At 38.4% G+C, this 18,818-nt stretch overlaps 1 protein-coding gene across 7 annotated transcripts in view; it reads left to right on the top strand.

The window, feature by feature from the left end:
* Nucleotides 1–18,818, top strand: part of LOC144652233 (uncharacterized) — a 69,394-nt gene that overhangs the window by 38,682 nt on the left and 11,894 nt on the right. For 4 of the 7 annotated variants that reach the window (XM_078512249.1, XM_078512252.1, XM_078512250.1 and 1 more), the window contains 8 exons: nucleotides 3,308–3,357; nucleotides 3,796–3,832; nucleotides 5,235–5,364; nucleotides 5,952–6,011; nucleotides 6,785–7,146; nucleotides 9,442–9,671; nucleotides 10,253–10,542; nucleotides 11,691–12,014. In XM_078512249.1, coding sequence (XP_078368375.1) covers nucleotides 3,308–3,357; nucleotides 3,796–3,832; nucleotides 5,235–5,364; nucleotides 5,952–6,011; nucleotides 6,785–7,146; nucleotides 9,442–9,671; nucleotides 10,253–10,542; nucleotides 11,691–12,014 — 1,483 coding nt within the window. Of the gene's footprint in view, nucleotides 1–3,307; nucleotides 3,358–3,795; nucleotides 3,833–5,234; nucleotides 5,365–5,951; nucleotides 6,012–6,784; nucleotides 7,147–9,441; nucleotides 9,672–10,252; nucleotides 10,543–11,690; nucleotides 12,051–18,353; nucleotides 18,760–18,818 lie in introns of those variants that run through there. The other 3 variants (XM_078512253.1, XM_078512248.1, XM_078512251.1) reach the window with 3 other exon arrangements.

Below are 18,818 nucleotides of genomic sequence, written 5' to 3'. Positions count from 1 at the left end.
TTGTAAACATGCTGCCTGCAGACAAAAAAACCCAACCAAATTCACTGCATTTAGTGGGTTTCTCGTCTGGATTTGTTTCGTGTGTTAAATTTCGGCTTTCAATTGAGTTTTTTTATCCTCAAAAGTAAAAACTATTCACGATGCTTGTTTTTGTATGTGCGCGCGGAAGAAATTTTAGTGGTGAACAATAAAGACAATAGAGTGTTTCTGTCTCGGAACTATCGGTCTGATAGTTGCCCCTTGGAAATTTGATGTTCTTAAAACTAGCATATTTGCCCTCGAAGCTTCGCTTCTCGGGCTAATATTTGTTTTAAGAACATCAAATTTCCGCGGGGCAACTATTTAACAATTAGACGGCAAGCAAAAGCCGGTAGAAACCGAGAGCGAGCCGTCTAATTGTGTTAGCATAACCCACTTACCGATCTATTAAGCTCAGAATATCGCTAGAATTGATTTATTGAAGGTTTTGATTGATAAAATTCAGCACAGACTAAGCGCGCGCTCCGAGAGCCTTCTACGGATCGATAGTAGGCACCTGTGTAGCCAATCAGATTGCGCGATTACCAATAGTAGGTCAGTGTGGTTATGCTAACAGCCGATAGTTCCTCGACAGAAACACTCTATTGTTAAAATAGTGCCCTCCCGTGAAAAATGCCCGGATCGATAGTGCCCGCCCGTGACTGTTTTTTGTAAACAAGCTGCCTGCAGACAAAAAACCCAACCAAATTCACTGCATTTAGTGGGTTTCTCATCTGGTCTTATTTCGTTTGTTAAATTTTGGCCTTTCAATTGAGTTTTTTATCCTCAAAAGTAAAAATAATTCACGATGCATGGTTTTGTATGTGCGCGCGGAAGAAAATTTAGTGGTGAACAGTAGAGACAATAGAGTGTTTCTGTCTCGGAACTATCGGTCTGATAGTTGCCCCTTGGAAATTTGATGTTCTTAAAACTAGCATATTTGCCCTCGAAGCTTCGCTTTTCGGGCTAATATTTGTTAAAGTAGAAGGCACCTGTGAGCTCCTCGATCAATAATGGCTTCAACTTCGCGTTTTCGTGAAGTTTCTGAAGACGACATAGAGAGCGTGTTACAAAGTGCTATTTCTGAGAAAACCAAGCAAGCGACAAAGTATGGAATTAAGATTTTTAAAGGTAAGTGACGAAAAATTTCTTAGAAAAAAAGCCTTACAAGTTATCAAATACATTCAACGACAGATGGTTATGTAAACGAAAACAAAGGTGCCAAAGAAAACTAACAATATTCCGGTTTCGTTTTGTTTTAGACTGGTTTTCAACCCAAAAGGAAAATTTACAACACCCATCGAACAACAAACAAACTCACTCACACTCAATCCTCTTCGTGCCCTTGGGCACATAAGGCCGTTACCAGATTCCGCCACTGCTGTCTGTTCTTTGTAGTCTTTCTCAGCTCCCCCCAGCTGAGTCTGCTTTCCCGCATCTCTTTTATCGAGATGCTGGCTCCCAGCTGGGTTTGGCCAACACCTGTCATTGGTCCAAATGCTTGGATAGCGTTGTTCCTGTTGCTACAGCTGTGTTGGTTTCTGTAACAATGTATTTTTTACGGGGTAGGGTTGTCAGCCCTACGCCCAACCCCCAACCTAAAGGGCCAGGGTGTCTATTTTTGTCTGGCCCTTCACCCTAGACCTGTCCAGCATGGTTGAACCTGCCAAAGGCACAAGGCCTCCGCTGGCATAGCTCCAGAGGTCCTAAAGGCGCGCAAGCTACCACACCATCGACAAGGTATAGACACCATCGTGGTAGGAACAACAAACAAAAGCCAAATTAAATACTTGTTTGCAAAAGTTTTATGTGTCAGTGAGACGAACAAATGGAGAACCCTTCAAAGTTTCTTCACTGAAAGCTATCCGAGAGGCCATCGATCGACATTTGAAGCAAGCACCAAATAACAAACCGTGGTCCATTGTCGGCGATTTGGAATTTAAGAAGGCAAATGATACGCTTAATGTAGTCTGCAAAAATCTCATGAAAGAGGGAAAAGTCGCAGGAGTGGTCCATAAAACTCCCATCACAAGCGAGCAACTACAAAAGCGGTTTGAAAGTGGTCAACTGGGAAATGCGGATACGAAAGATCTTAAGCAATTACAGCGAACAGCTTGGTTTTGCACTTACCTATATTTCGTTGAGCCGATGGTAGTTTGCTGTAAAACACTTTTTCATCGTTTGAGACGAAAAGAACTTTGAAATAAATCTAAGTTTGAGCCTTTCAAGCTTTACAAACCATTTTAACTTCGACGGTTTAGAATTTTTTTGAGAATGCGCAATGTACGAGATCACTGTGTAGCTTTGTTCCTGTGATGAATGAACATTCGTGAATGAACTTAATAAATGCGCCAACTTGTCAACATGCTTCATTGCACAATGTAACAAAATTATTGAAATAAAAATATTTTTATTTGTTTGAGAAACCTCGAGCTTGCCGTCTAATTGTTCAATAGTTGCCCCGCGGAAATTTCATGTTCTTAAAACAACTATGCTAGTTTTAAGAACATCAAATTTCCAAAGGGTAACTATCAGACCGATAGTTCCGAGACAGAAACACTCTATTGTCTTTATTGTTCATCACTAAATTTTCTTCCGAGCGCACATACAAAAACAAGCATCGTGAATTATTTTTTACTTTTCAGGATAAAAAACTCAATTGAAAGCTGTAATTTAATAAACGAAACAAAACCAGGCAAGAAATTCACTAAAGGATTCTTGCCTCTTTTATTTGGCTAATTAATTTGCTTATTTATTTGTCTTTACAAGTGCAGCTCAGGAATGTGCATAATAAAACAATTATTGGATTCGGTTTTCGCATGATAGCGATAATTATCAAGGCCTCAGTTTCTGTTATCCGCCTCAGCCTTCGGCTTCGGCAGATAACAGAAACTTTGGCCTTGATAATTATCACTATCATGCTCAACCTCATCCAATAATTGTTAATTAACCCTATTCTACAGCTTTTATCGCAGGAACAAGAAAATCACTGCTCCGCTGTTAAGGCGCATAATCAATTGGAAAGTGGGTCAGACGTCGGACCAAATTCGCAAGTCTTCGCTATACACTTATTAGATTGGGGTCAAAAAGTAGTGCCTTTATCTCGGGAAAACAATGCAAAATGACCCTTTCGCCTCATTTTTATTTCAGACAGCTGAGAACTGTAACAGACGCCATTCCACCATATCGTTCTGTTGTTTTCCTCTACATTCCTAAAAACAGAATTTTCCTTTCCCCTCCCGGGATAAATTTTAATACTTACTTGCCATTGTTGTCCTCTGATCTACAGAAATACAAACATCAAAACACCTGACTGAGACAAAGAGTCTAGACGAGTCGGTATGGATAAGTATTGGTCAAAAAACTTGTTAATTATTGTTTTGGTAATACTCAATGTTCGATTTTTCTTAACATAACAGAGAATTCAGGCGACTATAAATTGCGAAGCTTCAAAATATCTCAATTATGCGATCTTTTATTTATAATATGCTATAAACGAATCTAGATTTTCTTTTTCTTTTCACTTGTGCTGTTTTCACAAGCTTTTTTTTAATTCTCACAGGCATCGACTTGCATAAAAATGGTAAGGAACAACTTAAAAACAACACTTCATTTGGCCATGAGAAAAACAATACTTATGAAACCCTTCCCTTAACTGAGTTTATCTTTTGTTGCTATAGAAACATGACAGGCGCCATCATATAAATCATTCTCTACATTGCTTAAATACAGGCTCTTTAGTTGTTTAAATACTTATTATTTTTATTTGATCTTCAGGAAGAAGAACAGTCAAAGATGACTCCTGTTCGAACAGGTATTCCATTAATAGCCAGATACAAATGCTGTATCTGTAACAAGTTAGGGAAATCGCGCTAGACCGACTAGAACGTTTTGAATTGGGAAACTGTGGAAACGTTTATTAACCTTCAGCTTACATAATATTATAATACAGAAATAACAATACGGAAGCTGGTAAAATCCCACCAAAAATAACCATAGAAGCTAACCTAGCGGATGGATGATCTAATACATTGAAGAAGATAGGTCGATTTATATTTTGAGATAAACACACACACAAACAAATAGGAAACATAAAACAGGCACACAACTTATAACGAATCAAAGCTATTGTTTTTATGGAATTGCAATTATTGCAGGAATTAATATAATTGAAAAACAATTCCAATGGAAAGAAATTTAATAAAAAGACTAATAACCTCATTAGGCATGTAGTAATTTCAGGAACACCGGAACACGGAACACCGGAACACGAAATACCGGAACATCTCGAAACACCCGGAATAGTATGAAAAACCGGGAACACCTTCCAGAAAACCCGGAACACCCCGGAACACGTACAACAATACCCAAAATAACTCTAGAAAACCCAAAACACCCTCAAAATACCCAGTTCTCCATGATATTGTTTTTAATACAGTCAACTCTCGTTAAAGCGGACACGCTCGGGGCGTCGTTTATTGTCCGTTATAGCGAAAGTCCGTAATTAAAAAGCGGGAGTCATTTCCAGTCAGACCTCTTTCGCCGGGGATCTGGACACAGCAATCACATAGCAATGGAGGTAACAGTTTTTACACTCAAATAATTTAAGGAACGGCGACCATTCAGGGACCGTGAAACAGGGCTGCTCCGCACCCCCTCTCGGGAAACAGATGTACACTACCATCCTCGCTTGGCGTGTATCAGAAACAAGAGCCTTGGTTTATTCTGCGCACTTTTTTTAATCCCTGGAGGACTGCCCCTCACGGAATGCCATAAAACCTACCTCTAATAGGAGTTTGGTTTTTATGCCAGTGAGATTTGATTTTATTTGACTGGGACACTGGACAGCTAAGCGACCCGTTTCCGCTCTGAGCCCCTTTCTTCTGGAACGGCCGATCTAGTTCGCGTTTCTTGTTTATATTGTTGAGTTTCTCATCTGTGCTTAACACGTTTGAAATGTTTTTTTTTCTTGAAACGTTTCTTTACCTAAGTTTCCACACCACTTTCAGTGACGATCTTATTCGATGATTACTCCCCACACAATTACCTCTAGTTGGCCGTCTCTGTTTTTTAACATCTGAATGCAACGGCTAACAAGATATTATAGAATACGTCACAAACACGGAGGACGACTCCCCTGCTTGTTCATGGCCTTCAAACATATAATTAAAACATAGTTTATTAAATTGTTCCTTAAGTGAACTCTACCCCAACAGCTTTACCAGACGGTGCTATGGAGACTGAATCAATGGACCAGATAGTGTCGTCACTTGACAGGCTGGGGATCGAGTCAGAATCTTTTTCAGAGAATAGAATGGAAGCAGAGTCATGTGCCGAATCAGAGAAGTAAATTTCTTTGAAATTCTATTTACTCCTCTTTGGTTTATAGTTACTGCATGTTTCATCTTTAAGCACTTGCACATTTTTAACTGGGAATATGGCAAAGTCATTTCCGAGTTCTCAGTAGCAGGGCCAATCGCACCCCTTCTGTCAGTTAAACCTGTCAAATCCTGTTAGACGTTTTGGTAATGCGCTAACTCGTGTATAGCGCGTTATCGAGGGTGAGACACCATCTTACATTGAGGATATGTTATATGTTATGAAGATATGATTTCTCCGGGTTTGATCCTTCGGTTTTTTGAAGTTCATTAACCAGACCAGATCACTATGATAGAGTTGACAATCCTCTAAAGACGTCATCTTCCGATGGAGAACACTATCATCCGCAAAGAGATCCACGTTACAGCTGGAAACACTAGAAGGAATATCATTAATGTAAATCAGGAATAAAAGTGGTCCCAAAATACTCCCTTGAGGACCCCCGATGAAACTTCTATCAAATTAAATACATGACCTTCAATGTCCACTTCTCTGCTTTCTTCGAACTAGGAGATTTTTTTATCCAACCAAGTAACTGACCTTTAATTCCATAGAAATCCAGTTTTAAGAGGAAAAGCGGGTGATGTAATAAATGGAGCAACTGTGGAGACAAGGTTAAATGTCGTAAACTCACGTTGCTTGTCACACAACAGATTCTGATCGATGAGAAAGGCCATAATATGTTTGTGGATTTAACGTTCCAATGTTCTACCAACAATACTTGTTAATGATACGGGACGACAATTTGGCGCGATTCCCTGACTTATGTATCAGTACAACACTAGGTACCTTATAAATGCATACTCATGACTGATATTCAGAGCAATGAAACAGCGGACGGAACGTTTCAGAGGTCGCTATATTTCGGTCTTCACAGTACCATCGTCATGCGTATAATGGTTTACAGTGAAAAAGTTTGAAACAGCAGAAAGCGATAGGTGTGACATTATTTAAATAAAAATAGTTCACTGTTACCTTTTAGTCCGGGGTTAATGAATGGCAATAAAGCGATCTCTGAAACATTCTGTCTGCGGTTTGATTGTCTAAATGTCCGTCATAAAAATGTTATTTGGATTATCCTTTGTTTTATTTTTCTTGAAACTATCAGCCGGCCCTGGATATAAATTTACCAGTACTCAAAGAGCTGTTGAATAATTTGGCAAGAAAAGGTGCAAGCACTTGAGCACACACATTCAATATCCTTGGTGAAATGTTATCAGGTCCGCATGGATGTTGCACTCTTCTTTTAAACAAGATACTTTTGTTGTGTCGTATCAGAAAGAAAGCCTACGGGTCTCCATCGACCCCTGTCCCTTTCCCTTTGTGCCACGATGGGTGTATAAATTTGTTTGTACGTCTAAGGGTTCAATTATGTCATTGGTTTTAGATGTGAAGTAAGCGAAAAAGGAGGCATATGGAAGCTTCAAGACATTCAAGCTGCTGCTTGTATAACGTTTCCCCAAAACGCTGTGACAAACCCTGTGCTGTTCAAATGCACCATATGGGAGTGTACAACTAATTTTCCACCTTTAGAGAAGGATGAGGCATTGGTAAGCAGTGTAATAGTGCTAACTTGCGATGATCCACTCAGCGCCAATTTTACGGGAGATTTTGATAAAGAGGTGACAGTTACCTTATCTCACTGCGCCACTAACCTGAAAGGATATGAAGTGGTGATAAGAGAGCTAGTTGATCCAGAAAACAATAATTGGAGGGATTTGGAGACAACAAACATATGGCAAGCGTCAGGTAATTGCTTATGTTACAAATGGTCTCAATTCCAAATAAAACCAATCATCCATTTGTTCTTCCCTCCGTTTCTTCCTTTCCACTAACCAGTACTTTTGTCCAGCTGTTTTACCTCAGGACGTTGTATTTAAAACAAGTAAGCATTTAGTAGGACATCATGAGAGCATACTTTTTAGGGTTAAAGACTCTCTGTCTACCGGTATGCATTGCACGCTTCGACTCGAGGTTTCGTATGATATGAAACCTTCGTTTTGAAGTGATTCGCCGTAGCCTGTTCCAATCTTTGTCAATATGAGTAATCGAGCGGGGTTTTCAAAATACTATTGCTGTTCTTAGACAGTTTAAACATCGTATCTTTTAAAAGAGGGAATATTTTGTTCGGAACGCTTCGTTTGTAACAGATTTTCGGTATCAAAATACGCGAGTATGCGCCCCCCCCCCCCCCCCCCGAATAAGCGCCTCCCTCGAATAAGCGCCGCATTTGGGAAAAAAATTGTTTTACTGATCGCCCATTAGTTTTCTATCCAACATTCTTACAATACGTAGTTCTGTAAATGTTGTAAAAGGCCGCGAACTTTGCCAGGACAGCAAGCGCCACTTCTCACTTCGACTAAAGACGAATATTGACAGTCAAAAGACGCTATTTTCAATTACTGTAAAAGATTAGATACTTTGTGGCATCCAAATTTTAAATAAGCGCCACTCTCAAATAAACGCCGCCCTCGAAAAAGCACAAGTGGCGCGAAAATTTAATAAGTGCCGCGGCGCTCATTCGAGTGAATACGGTATGTTTATCAAGATGTGTTTGCAACATTGGCGGGTTCTAAAGCCGTGAAAGCTAGGCGTCGAAAGGCAGAGGATTTGAGAGTTATTTCCTTGAGGGGATCAGTCCAGTACTGTTCCAGTAGCAGTGTAGAAACAAAGAAGATTCCCTCGGATTCAAAATGTAAAGAAAAAACGCTCCCGTTTTCTACAGTAAGTGACACGAAGAGATTTAATCTCCTTCGCAATTCCAGTAGTTTCCTTCAATGTCGTTACCAAGTTAACTTTGGTGAGATTACTTGAAATAGTTCTATGAAAGGTGCTTTCTTTGCTGTGTTTTATCCCTGACAATAGAAACCTTTTATTGCAAAAAGATCCAAGTGAAAGCATTTGAGGATCTGTACGTGACCAGTTATCGACAAAACTCCATGGGAATTCCAAACCGCGGTTTCGAATTCGCCAACGAAAGAATCTGTTAGCCTGCGTTGCTGGTGGTTTTGTTAAGGTCGGGACACACTATGCGACACGTCGCTGCAACACGTCGCGGCGACATATTGCTGCGACATGTCATGGCCTCGTGTGACATGGTGCATTCTTGCAACAAACCAGTCGCTGCGACAAAATTTTGTCGCTGCGATGTGTCGCACGAATTCAAACTGCGACACATGAGCGATAGCAGCGTTTTTGTAGCGTGTGTACACATCTGCCACAAATAGCTGCGACGGGTTGCTGCGACAAATTATAAATTAACCAATGGGAGAGCGTCATGTATTTTCGCCGTATTGAATTGGAAAACTAGTTCACATTCCTACCCTTCCAAATTCGCTGTTTGTGTACCGAACAAACACCTTGTCGCAGCGACTTGTTTTTAAGCAGTACACACGGAGCGACTCGTCGCAGCGACCTGTCGCATAGTGTGTCCCGACCTTTAGGGTTTGTCGCAGCTTTAAACCCCAACAAAACCGCCAGCTACGCAGGCTAGAATCTGTAGAATTAAATTATGTTCACTGTTCTTATACTAAAACTTGGCCTTAACAGTATTCTAATTCTACTTACAATTAATACTGTTTATCCTATATTTGTGCTTTTCTAGGAGCAAATAGAAAGCAAATTTATCTTGTAAAACCTGTTTGTCTATAAATTGTCAGTGACGCATACGTCGGCAGGAGCTTGTCGCCGCTTGCGACCTCACGACGCAGGGTCATCTTTTCAGAATGCTGTTGTTCTTATCCAAATGACCTCAGAGACAAACATTTTATACCTGTTTCTACCGTTAATGTTATTTTAGACGGCCAGATGCTCCAATTTTTATTTTATTTTCAAACGCTTTTCTTCAGTGACAAAATAAAAATTTAAAAAAACGCCCGCAATGCATAATGGTAGACAGAGAGTCTTAAAAAGAAGAGCAATGTTTTGCTTTCTCGATAAGAAGTACATAAACCGTATCAACAGCTAGTTAAATTAAAGGCTAGACTTTAACGTTATAGTTTATTACGATAAATTCTTCTTGCTTCACTTTTCTTATTTTCATAGCAGATATTCAACAAGACCCCTCATCAAAACCAAGAGTCCCCTTTGCTGAGGCCAAAGTTACATGTTGTTCGGCGTTTGCTGTTATTTGCCGTCTCAGAACCTACACATTTTCGACTAATGCCCAAGGGAAGTGTGATTTTACTTGTAAAGTTCAAGACTATCCGGACGTGAGCGTGACAATCCCAGCCAGTGTCGTCCATGAAAACATGGACTTTCTGTTAACTGTAAAGGTATACTTACCGAATTATTTTATAAATCACGTTTACAAGCATTTGTGCACAACAGATTAAGTACTTCTAAGAGGTGCGTTAAGCTGCGTGAAACATAAAAGCAAAGTCAAAGTAAATATGAGTGAAAAAAATGGAGTACCGTTAACTTTTGTAACCCTTCTCCCTCCCCCCTGATAATAACGTTTCCCATTCTAAGTAGAAAGATCCTTCGGTGAAAAAGGAAGTATAATTTATTCCCAAAATAATCCTCGTACCGTACAGCTTGAGCTTGTTTTTTTCTGTGTGAAGTTTCATTTATTTAGGGACGTTTGATGTTTATTGTTTGTCTGTGTTTTTCTACGTTTAGATGCTTTTGTGTTCTATTCATAACCAGCTACCATATGGTCTTCTAACACGCACCAATTTTTTTAAGATGCAATATTTTCTTCAATAAAACAGATAAGACCCTCTCCGTCACCGATAATAAAAAAGGATTCCGCAAATGATCATTTGATGATCATTTGCGGAATTTTACGGCACCGATATTGATTTCGTTAAAGCAGTTAGATTAACAATGACAATTGTTTCATTATTGTTTTAAGGTGCAAGAAATCCCACAGCAGTGGTATGACGATAGTGGAATAATCGCCGGGCCTGTCCTTCACATCACATGCTCCCCCGCCATTCAGCTTGGGGAGCCAGCGACAATAACTATACCTATCTCAATGCAAGCAGACAAAGTTGTTTCTGCAGAATTTTCGTCTAAGAATGTAAGGGTGTTAGTCAATACTGATGAGGAATCATCCGATTGGAAAGAGATTACCGACCAGCTGCCAAGACCAGCTGATTTGTCGAATGGGGTGGTGACATTTCAAACGACACATTTCACAAGGTAACTTAAAAACATTCTTACTTCTATTTTAGTCTAAAACAATAGTTTACCTTCAATGATTAGGGATCTGCTGCTAATGCTTTGTAATGGTAGGGAATGGAGTGGCACTCCATGAGTGAATTTTAACATGCCCACCAAATCCACGCTTATCAAACCAGACAACGAAACCTGTTGCTACCGTCCTTAGCCAAAACTACCAAATTACGCCTCCTAGTTTCAGCACGACCAACCCTCAGTTTGGCCATTCGATATTTTCAGTTCTCGTAGAACAGTTTGTTTCGGGACTTGTTTTGCATAGACATTTGTTAAAGAATGCTATTGGGAACTCTGCATAACCCCAAGAGCATTTTAAAATAATTTTTTAATTTTAAACTGCCCTCAAAACCAAAGCATATCATGAAAACTCTGCCTCACACCACCGATTCATAATTCATAAGTAGCTCAGGATATAAATTGTATGAAAATAACTTGACCCCACATATTGTTTTTTATACTAAGAGAAATAATCTTATTGTCAATCTGCATTTTATACAATCGATAAGGGACGATTTTTATTCGGTGGAAAAGCACTATTTAAGGAATAAATAATTATGTTAATCTATATTAATCTCGATAAGTAAAGATGTCGCTTGCATCTACTTTCAAAACTTTACATGATTTATGCAACTGCAAATCTACTTTGGTGTATGACCTATTCAGTTGGTCATCATAAAAGATTAGAAAATATTTTATAGCGACTAACTAAGAAGGCCAAAAACGAAACTAATATTGAATTAGCATACATTATGTAAATGTATGTTAAAACAAATAATGATGTTAAGTAGTACTCACTTGGCTTCGACCGAATTTTGCAGAAATAGACTTAACTCATCACATAGGAGATAGGCTTACGTTTCCCACGGCACATCTCATGTTTGTGTCCAAATTAACAGAGTTGACCACTTTTTTATTTTATTTGCTGTAATTGTTTTGTTGTTTATCGTGTGTTTATTTATTTATTTATTTATTTATTTATTCACACATTCAATAAATTGTTTAGTTATTAATTTGTCTATTTGTTTTTTTTTTTTAATTGTAACGTCATAAGTTCTGTATTTGTCCAAAGCAAACAACACTTTGCTAATAGGTTCAAGTATTTTTCTCTACAGATTTTCAGCATTGTTGGAAATGATACCCATTTTAAACCTGCAAAGTCGTGCTCCTCATCTTACTAAGCACGTGCCCTTGGAGGCAGGTTTCTTTGCATGCCTGTGCAATAGTGGTTGCCCTGGAAAATTCCAGTTAAGGTTTTATTGTTATCCAATACACATTGAGTCACAAGTTAGAACGAACGTATGTTCCACATACCAAGTGTTTCGTTATGGCAGTGGAGACTCCAATGAACCATTGTGTCAAGATGACGTGATATTTGTAACATTACGGAAGGGCCTCGAGCTAAGTGAGGACACATCAGAGGACGAGTTACAACTCAGGTAAGACATAACTTTGACATAACCCTGAAGGCAAAGGTTGGGGGAGGCACGTGACCAGCAGTGGCGTCGGACGCTTAGATTTTCGCTCCGGCATGGTTTCGGCTTTTTCTAAGTTATTTTTGACATGAACTCCAACAAACGTTTACGGGAGGGTAGCTCAACCTCTAGCATGTCAGACACGTCAGATTCTGAGCTCTCGCTTAATTCTATAATGGAGAAATTAGAATGCATTCAACACTCCTTAGATTCGAACTTCGCTGAAGCTATGAGTGAAATCAACAGTTTACGCGCAGACGTCAACGCCCAGGTCTCGATTCTTAAAAACAACACGGATGAGTTGAAGACATCGCTGGATGCTGCCTGGGTAGAAATTGAGGCATTAAAACATCAAGATGAACAAAACAAGGTTCAACTGTCTCAATTGGAAACGGACAATGCACGCCTTCAAGCAGAAGTGTCTGCCGCTAAAGCTAGAGCGGTAAAACTGGAGAATTACACAAGACGAGAAAACATACGACTTCTTAATGTTCCAGAAAGCGAAGACGAAAATTGCAAAGAAATTGTACGTGAGGTGATGGCCGCAGTCAAAATGGAGGGCGCGCACGCGGTCGAATTCCATGCAGTTCACCGTACTGGTAAACAAAGAGATGATGGAAAGCCTCGAGCAATAATTGCTCGCTTTGTCAACCGCGAAACAAGAAATGAGTTCTGGAATAGACGAAAGGAGCTTGCTAGCTCTCCTAATCATCAAAATGTTGTCTTGGTACCTGACTACGCGTATGAGACCGCAAAGGAGCAGAAGAAATTGTCAAATGCCTTACGAAACGCCAGAAAGGCGAACCTTACTCCAGCATATATCAAGAACGGACGGCTATTTGTTCAAGGAAATTCATATCGAGCGGACAATATTCCGGACTATTTGAAAGAAAAAGCTGCTTCAATGGACGAGTATTAATTTATATCCTTTGCACTTATTGTTAAATTGCTACCCATATGTTATATAACTAGGATAACTACTCCATTAATAAGGTACAGCCAACCTATAGCCGAGTGAAACCTATGGCCGATAGATACATCTAGATTTGATGTGCCCTAAGTATGAAATTTTAGCTAATGTTAATTTTTGTTTACTTTTTTTGTCGCTAAGTTATGTTGATATTTGTCGGTGTCTTTTTTTTTCTGTTGCGTTGCCGCACTCCTGATCTGTTGTCAATATACTTTGAAATATGCCTATGAATTCGACGAATATTTCCAAAATTGATAATTTAACTATATGCTCCTTGAATGTCAGGGGACTATCTAATAATATAAAGAGAAGAGAAACTCTCAACTGGTTAAGGAACAAAAAACACTCTGTTTACTTTCTGCAAGAAGTACACAGTTCAAACGAAACGGAAAAACTTTGGTTAGCTGAATGGGGTTATACTGGTCTGTTCAGCAGTCTTTCAAGCTCTAAAGCTGGAGTTTGCATCCTGTTTAATAATAATTTTGCTTTTGAGATACTAAAATATTATTCAGATCCCGAGGGAAGATTTATCACAGTCGACATCAAAACACAAGACAAAATTATAACTCTACAGAATATTTATGCACCGAATAATGATGATCGCGACTTTTTTAAAAAAGTCTTTAACAACTTGTCCACCTTCAAATGTGAACACATAGTGTTAGGCGGAGACTTCAACCTAGTACAAAACATTCAAAAAGACAAAAAGGGAGGAAACCAAACCACTCACTTTAAATCACTAGAAGAAATTGAAATGTTTAAAGAAGATATGGGTCTGACTGACATTTGGCGCGATCTACATCCAAGTACACAGCGTTTTACGTGGAGAAGAAACAAACCAGAAATTCACTGCCGATTAGACTTTTTTTAATCAGTTCAAGCCTATCGGCCGATGCACTTGAAGCGGATATTCTACCGGGCTTCAAAACAGATCACTCTCTAATCACTTTATCCCTTGCCACCAAGTCAAACCCCAGAGGACCAGGTTTCTGGAAGATGAATAGCCACTTTTTAAAGGATCTTGAATATATTAACCTTATCAAAGAAACCATAAATGAAGTGTCCAATGATTACAAAGAGGACGACACAGTTGACGCAATACTTTTATGGGATGTGATGAAAATGCAAATTAGAGCAAACTCAATTAAATATGCAAAACAACAAAAAACAAAACAAAAACAAACTGAGAAAACCCTGGAGACCGAAATTTTAAAGCTAGAACTAAAGCTGGAAGATAATATTTCCGATGATGAAAAGTGTGAAATTCGTACGAAACTTGAAATTAAGAAACAAAGCCTAGAGCAAGCGATCAGCCATAAAACCCAAGGTTCTATTATTAGGTCCAGAACACGCTGGTACAATGAAGGAGAAAAAATACAAAATATTTCTTCGGTTTGGAAAAAAGGCATTATAACAGTAAAACGATAAGAAATCTGAAAATCAATGATAACACCGTCCTAAATTCAGATCAAGAAATTCTGAATGAAGCGAGGCGCTTTTATCAGACACTTTACACTTCAAACAATAGCTCTACACAGGAAACCACTTGTGAAGACCTATTCTTTCGACAAAACAATGATTGTAAAATAAGTGACGAAGAAAGAAAACGTTGTGAAGGTTTGTTAACGGCTGCAGAGTGTTTGGAAAGTCTAAAAACTATGGAATCAAACAAGTCACCTGGAACGGATGGAATCCCAGCTGAATTCTATAAAGTCTTTTGGAATGACATTAATCCCTTTTACTCGCCTCCATTAACGCTTCCTATGAGAAAGGCCTCCTTTCTATATCACAACGGAGGGGTTTAATAACTTTAATCCCAAAAAAAGATAAATCTCTGTGCTATATAAAGAACTGGAGACCTATCTCGCTATTGAACTGCGATTACAAAATCGCTGCAAAATCAGTCGCTAGTAGGATAAAAGGAGTCTTGCCTTCGGTGATAAATAGCGATCAAACAGGCTTCCAAAAAAATAGGTTTATTGGCGAAAATATCAGACTGCTAAATAGTATCTTGAGCTATACAGATATCGAGAAACTCCCAGGACTCCTTCTTTTTATTGACTTTGAGAAAGCTTTTGACACTCTTGAATGGACCTTTGTTGAAAAAACTCTAAAATATTACAACTTCGGAAATTCTCTTGTTTCTTGGATTAAACTCTTTTATACTGACATCAGTAGCTGCATACAAAACAACGGTTGGACATCCGATTTCTTTAATTTAAGTAGAGGCGTGCGTCAAGGCTGCCCCTTGTCCCCGTACCTTTTTATTTTGTGTGCTGAAATTCTGGGGGCGGCAATAAGGCGAGATAAATTAATCCATGGTATTAAAATCTCGGAGCAGGAGTGTAAAGTTAGCCAATATGCTGATGATACTACGCTCATATTGGATGGCACAAAGCCCTCGCTAGAAAGGTCCTTTCTGCTACTGGATATATTTGCCAGAATGTCAGGCCTAAAAGTTAATTATGACAAAACAGAGGCACTCTGGATAGGATCTTTTAAAGACCGAACGGATAAGCTTGCAATAAAGCAAAACATCAAGTGGACTTTTCGCAAGGTTAAATCCCTTGGAGTATGGTTTTCAACTAGTGTAGAAGAAGCTGCCATGCTTAATTACCAGGAAAAGAAAGAAAAAATATCTAAAATCCTAAATTGCTGGCAGGTTAGAAGATTAACTTTGCTAGGCAAAATAACTGTCATAAAAAGTTTAGCTGCATCTCAGCTTGTCTATATCATGTCACCTTTGCCGTCCTCGCAATTATATCTAAAAGAAATTCATCAAATTTTGTATAATTTTCTGTGGGATGGAAGAGGGGATAAAATCAAAAGGAGTGTGATGTTAAACGAATACAAAGACGGTGGTTTAAAAATGTTAGATATTCAATCCTTCAATTGCGCTTTAAAAGCTAAATGGGTACAGAAGTACCTTGATGACAGTAACCAGGCAAAATGGAAACTCTTTTTTGACTATTTTATTAACGAACATGATGGCAAATTGCTTCTGACTGGTAATTTAAACAAGGCTGACGTAGCCGGTTTAAATATTCAAGACTTTTTTACTAAAGAGATAATTGAAATTTGGTCGAGCGTAAATTACGAAGAAACCCAATCATCAGACATTGGAAACACACCGATTTGGTACAACTCTCTTATAAGGATTGCAAACCAACCCATCTTTTACAGAACATGGTCGCGTGCGGGAGTGAACCAAGCTAAAGACATTTTAGACCATAAGTCAGACTTCTTAAAGTATGAGGACTTTAAATCCCGCTATAAGGTTAAAACCACCTTTTTAACGTACTATGGTGTTGTGTCCGCTATGACAAAATTGATAAAGCCTTTTCAAAATCAGGTCACGATGAATTCCAACCAACCCACTTGTGGCCAAAAGCTACTATCAGCATCAAATATTTGCAAAGAAGCTTACAAGTTAATCGTTAAAAGGATCTCTTCGACACCTACTAAAAGCCAGACAAAATGGATAACAGACTGCGGAAATTACGCAAATTCAATAAAATGGGATAAATCCTATAATCTGCCCTTTTTTTGCACTAAAGAAACAAAACTTCGAACCTTCCAATTTAAATTCCTTCACAGAAGAATTGCTACTAACAATTACCTATATAAAATAGGTACATAGGCGTACGAGGCGGGGGGGGCGAGGGGGGCTGCAGCCCCCCCAGTGCCACAATTTTTCGGCCAAAACGCTAAGAATTCGGGCAACAAGGCAGAGAAAAAATAGAAAATTAGCCGACAAATCTCAATATTACAATCAATACGAATTATATCAACAGAAAAAGTATTGAAAATATACCGAACTTTAAGGTTCAAAAGTCCAAATTTCCCATTTATCTGGTTTCGTTTTCTCTCGCAAATTGCTATAATCATATTCGATTTTTCTCGCAAATTCTGCATGATTCAGCTTTAATCAGCTTTTCCATAGCTTGAACGTTTACGCGCGGTGGACCCAGTTTAAGACGTCCTTGAAACAAAGCTGCGATACGGTTACAAATGGTAATAAAGCTAATGCTTATGACTCAAAAGAGCTCAAAACTTTCAATAAAATGTTTAAATTGCCTCCCGAAAATACTTTTATGTTTGCTGAACTAAAGTGAATAAATAAAATATCTCCGAAGAAAAAGGATTCAGTGCATTGACATCTTCTTAATTAAAGAACTATATATCGTTTCCTTTAAGCAAGCAGGCACGGTTTTTACCCAACTATTTTAACGCACGTCCTGTTGTCCATTTTTTCGTATGCCTGTTTATTCGGCTTTCAACCAATGCCATTTTTTTTTTCGGGCAACAAGGTCTCCGCCCCCCCAAGGCCGAAGGTGCCCGTACGCCTATGAATAGGTATTTCTTCAACGGACTCCTGTACCTTCTGTGAATAGGTGCAAATAAAATTGTTGTTGTTGTTGTTGTTGTTGTTGTTGTTGTTGTTGTTGTTGAACAAAGCACGGAAACTTTGATCCACCTCTTCTGTTCAACTCTTTTGGCAAAATGTACAATACTGGTTGATACAGCATCAGGTTAAGCCACAAGATTTCTCTCTGAACCTACCTACCTGTCTGGGATTAGTTGATAATACTGAGGATTTACTTCTACATCATGCACTTCTAATTGCCAGATATCACATTTACTCATCAAAAATAAAGAAAACTCTACCGAATTTACATATATTTTCGCAAACCTTCTTAAAGTGTCAGGAAATCGAAAAATGTTTTGCTTATAAGACGAACGCTGTTAAGAAATATAACTCAAATCAAATGGAACCGTTTCAAATAAACTGTGACTTCCATCTACCTGTTTATTAGATAGTCCTCTATTGCATTTCAATTTTTGTTTTGTACAACTCCACTCTTCTTCCAAAGCCTTCACATTAGGATTGCGGCCTCGCTCTTCATTTTGTTGTTGTTGTTCTTTTTTTTTTGCTTTTTTCCTTTTATCGATACGTCCTGCTATTATCTTATGTAATGTGCACTTTTTTTGTTATTATTGATAATGATAAAAATATAGTTATATATATATACACCTGTATAATGTACCAAGACTGGGACAACAAACTATAGATATGATGTAAGATAAAAAATAAATAAATAAATAAATTACACTGTAATAAGATTAAATATGTTCTACAAATTTAAAGTATCGTATTGTAAGTGTTGTAAATAGTATACGGTGTCAAATTATAAGAAACGCGAGTATTGTATTGTAGTGCAGCCTAAGTATTTGTAAAATAAGTAATGAGTAGTTGACGTATCTTTTTTGTATTTTGTTTTGTAAGTGATATTTTTTTGCAATAATAATAAAAAAAAAATAAATAAAAAAAGGTTTGTGACTGTAGTATGAATTGCAGTTAAGAACTATTAACATTCACCTTGAAATGATACAGGCTCGCCCACTCTTACAACTTTTCTTTTTTTATTCCTGTCATAAAGTGACGTTACAATGTCAAGAGAAGTACTGAGTTTCTTGACTGGGACAAATACATTTTTTGTTTTCTATGCAGCTGTTGCTGTGAGGTTTAAAGGTGTTAACATCAACACCATCAAAAGAACGAATCCACCTTGATATGTTTTTTTAGACGCATGGTGATGTGGCTTTACATGACTAAGTAAAAGCTTGGTTTCAGTACCCCTCGGCGATTCTTTTCTCTGTAGATATTCTTAAACGTGTTTCACAGAGAGATTGGTTAACAGGGTTGGCTTGTAAAAGCACTAAAGGTCCCTTGTATCCTGGTCTATTTTGTTTTATGAGAGTCCTGAAGGGGTAAAATGGGAACTGGGATTTGCCTA

This window comes from Oculina patagonica, chromosome 4 (genome assembly GCF_052425735.1).
Source record: "Oculina patagonica isolate OP01 chromosome 4, crgOcupat, whole genome shotgun sequence".
Taxonomy (NCBI): Eukaryota; Metazoa; Cnidaria; class Anthozoa; order Scleractinia; family Oculinidae; genus Oculina; species Oculina patagonica.
The sequence above is the reverse complement of the archived record's forward strand: the minus strand, read 5'-3'. Positions and strand labels throughout refer to the sequence as shown.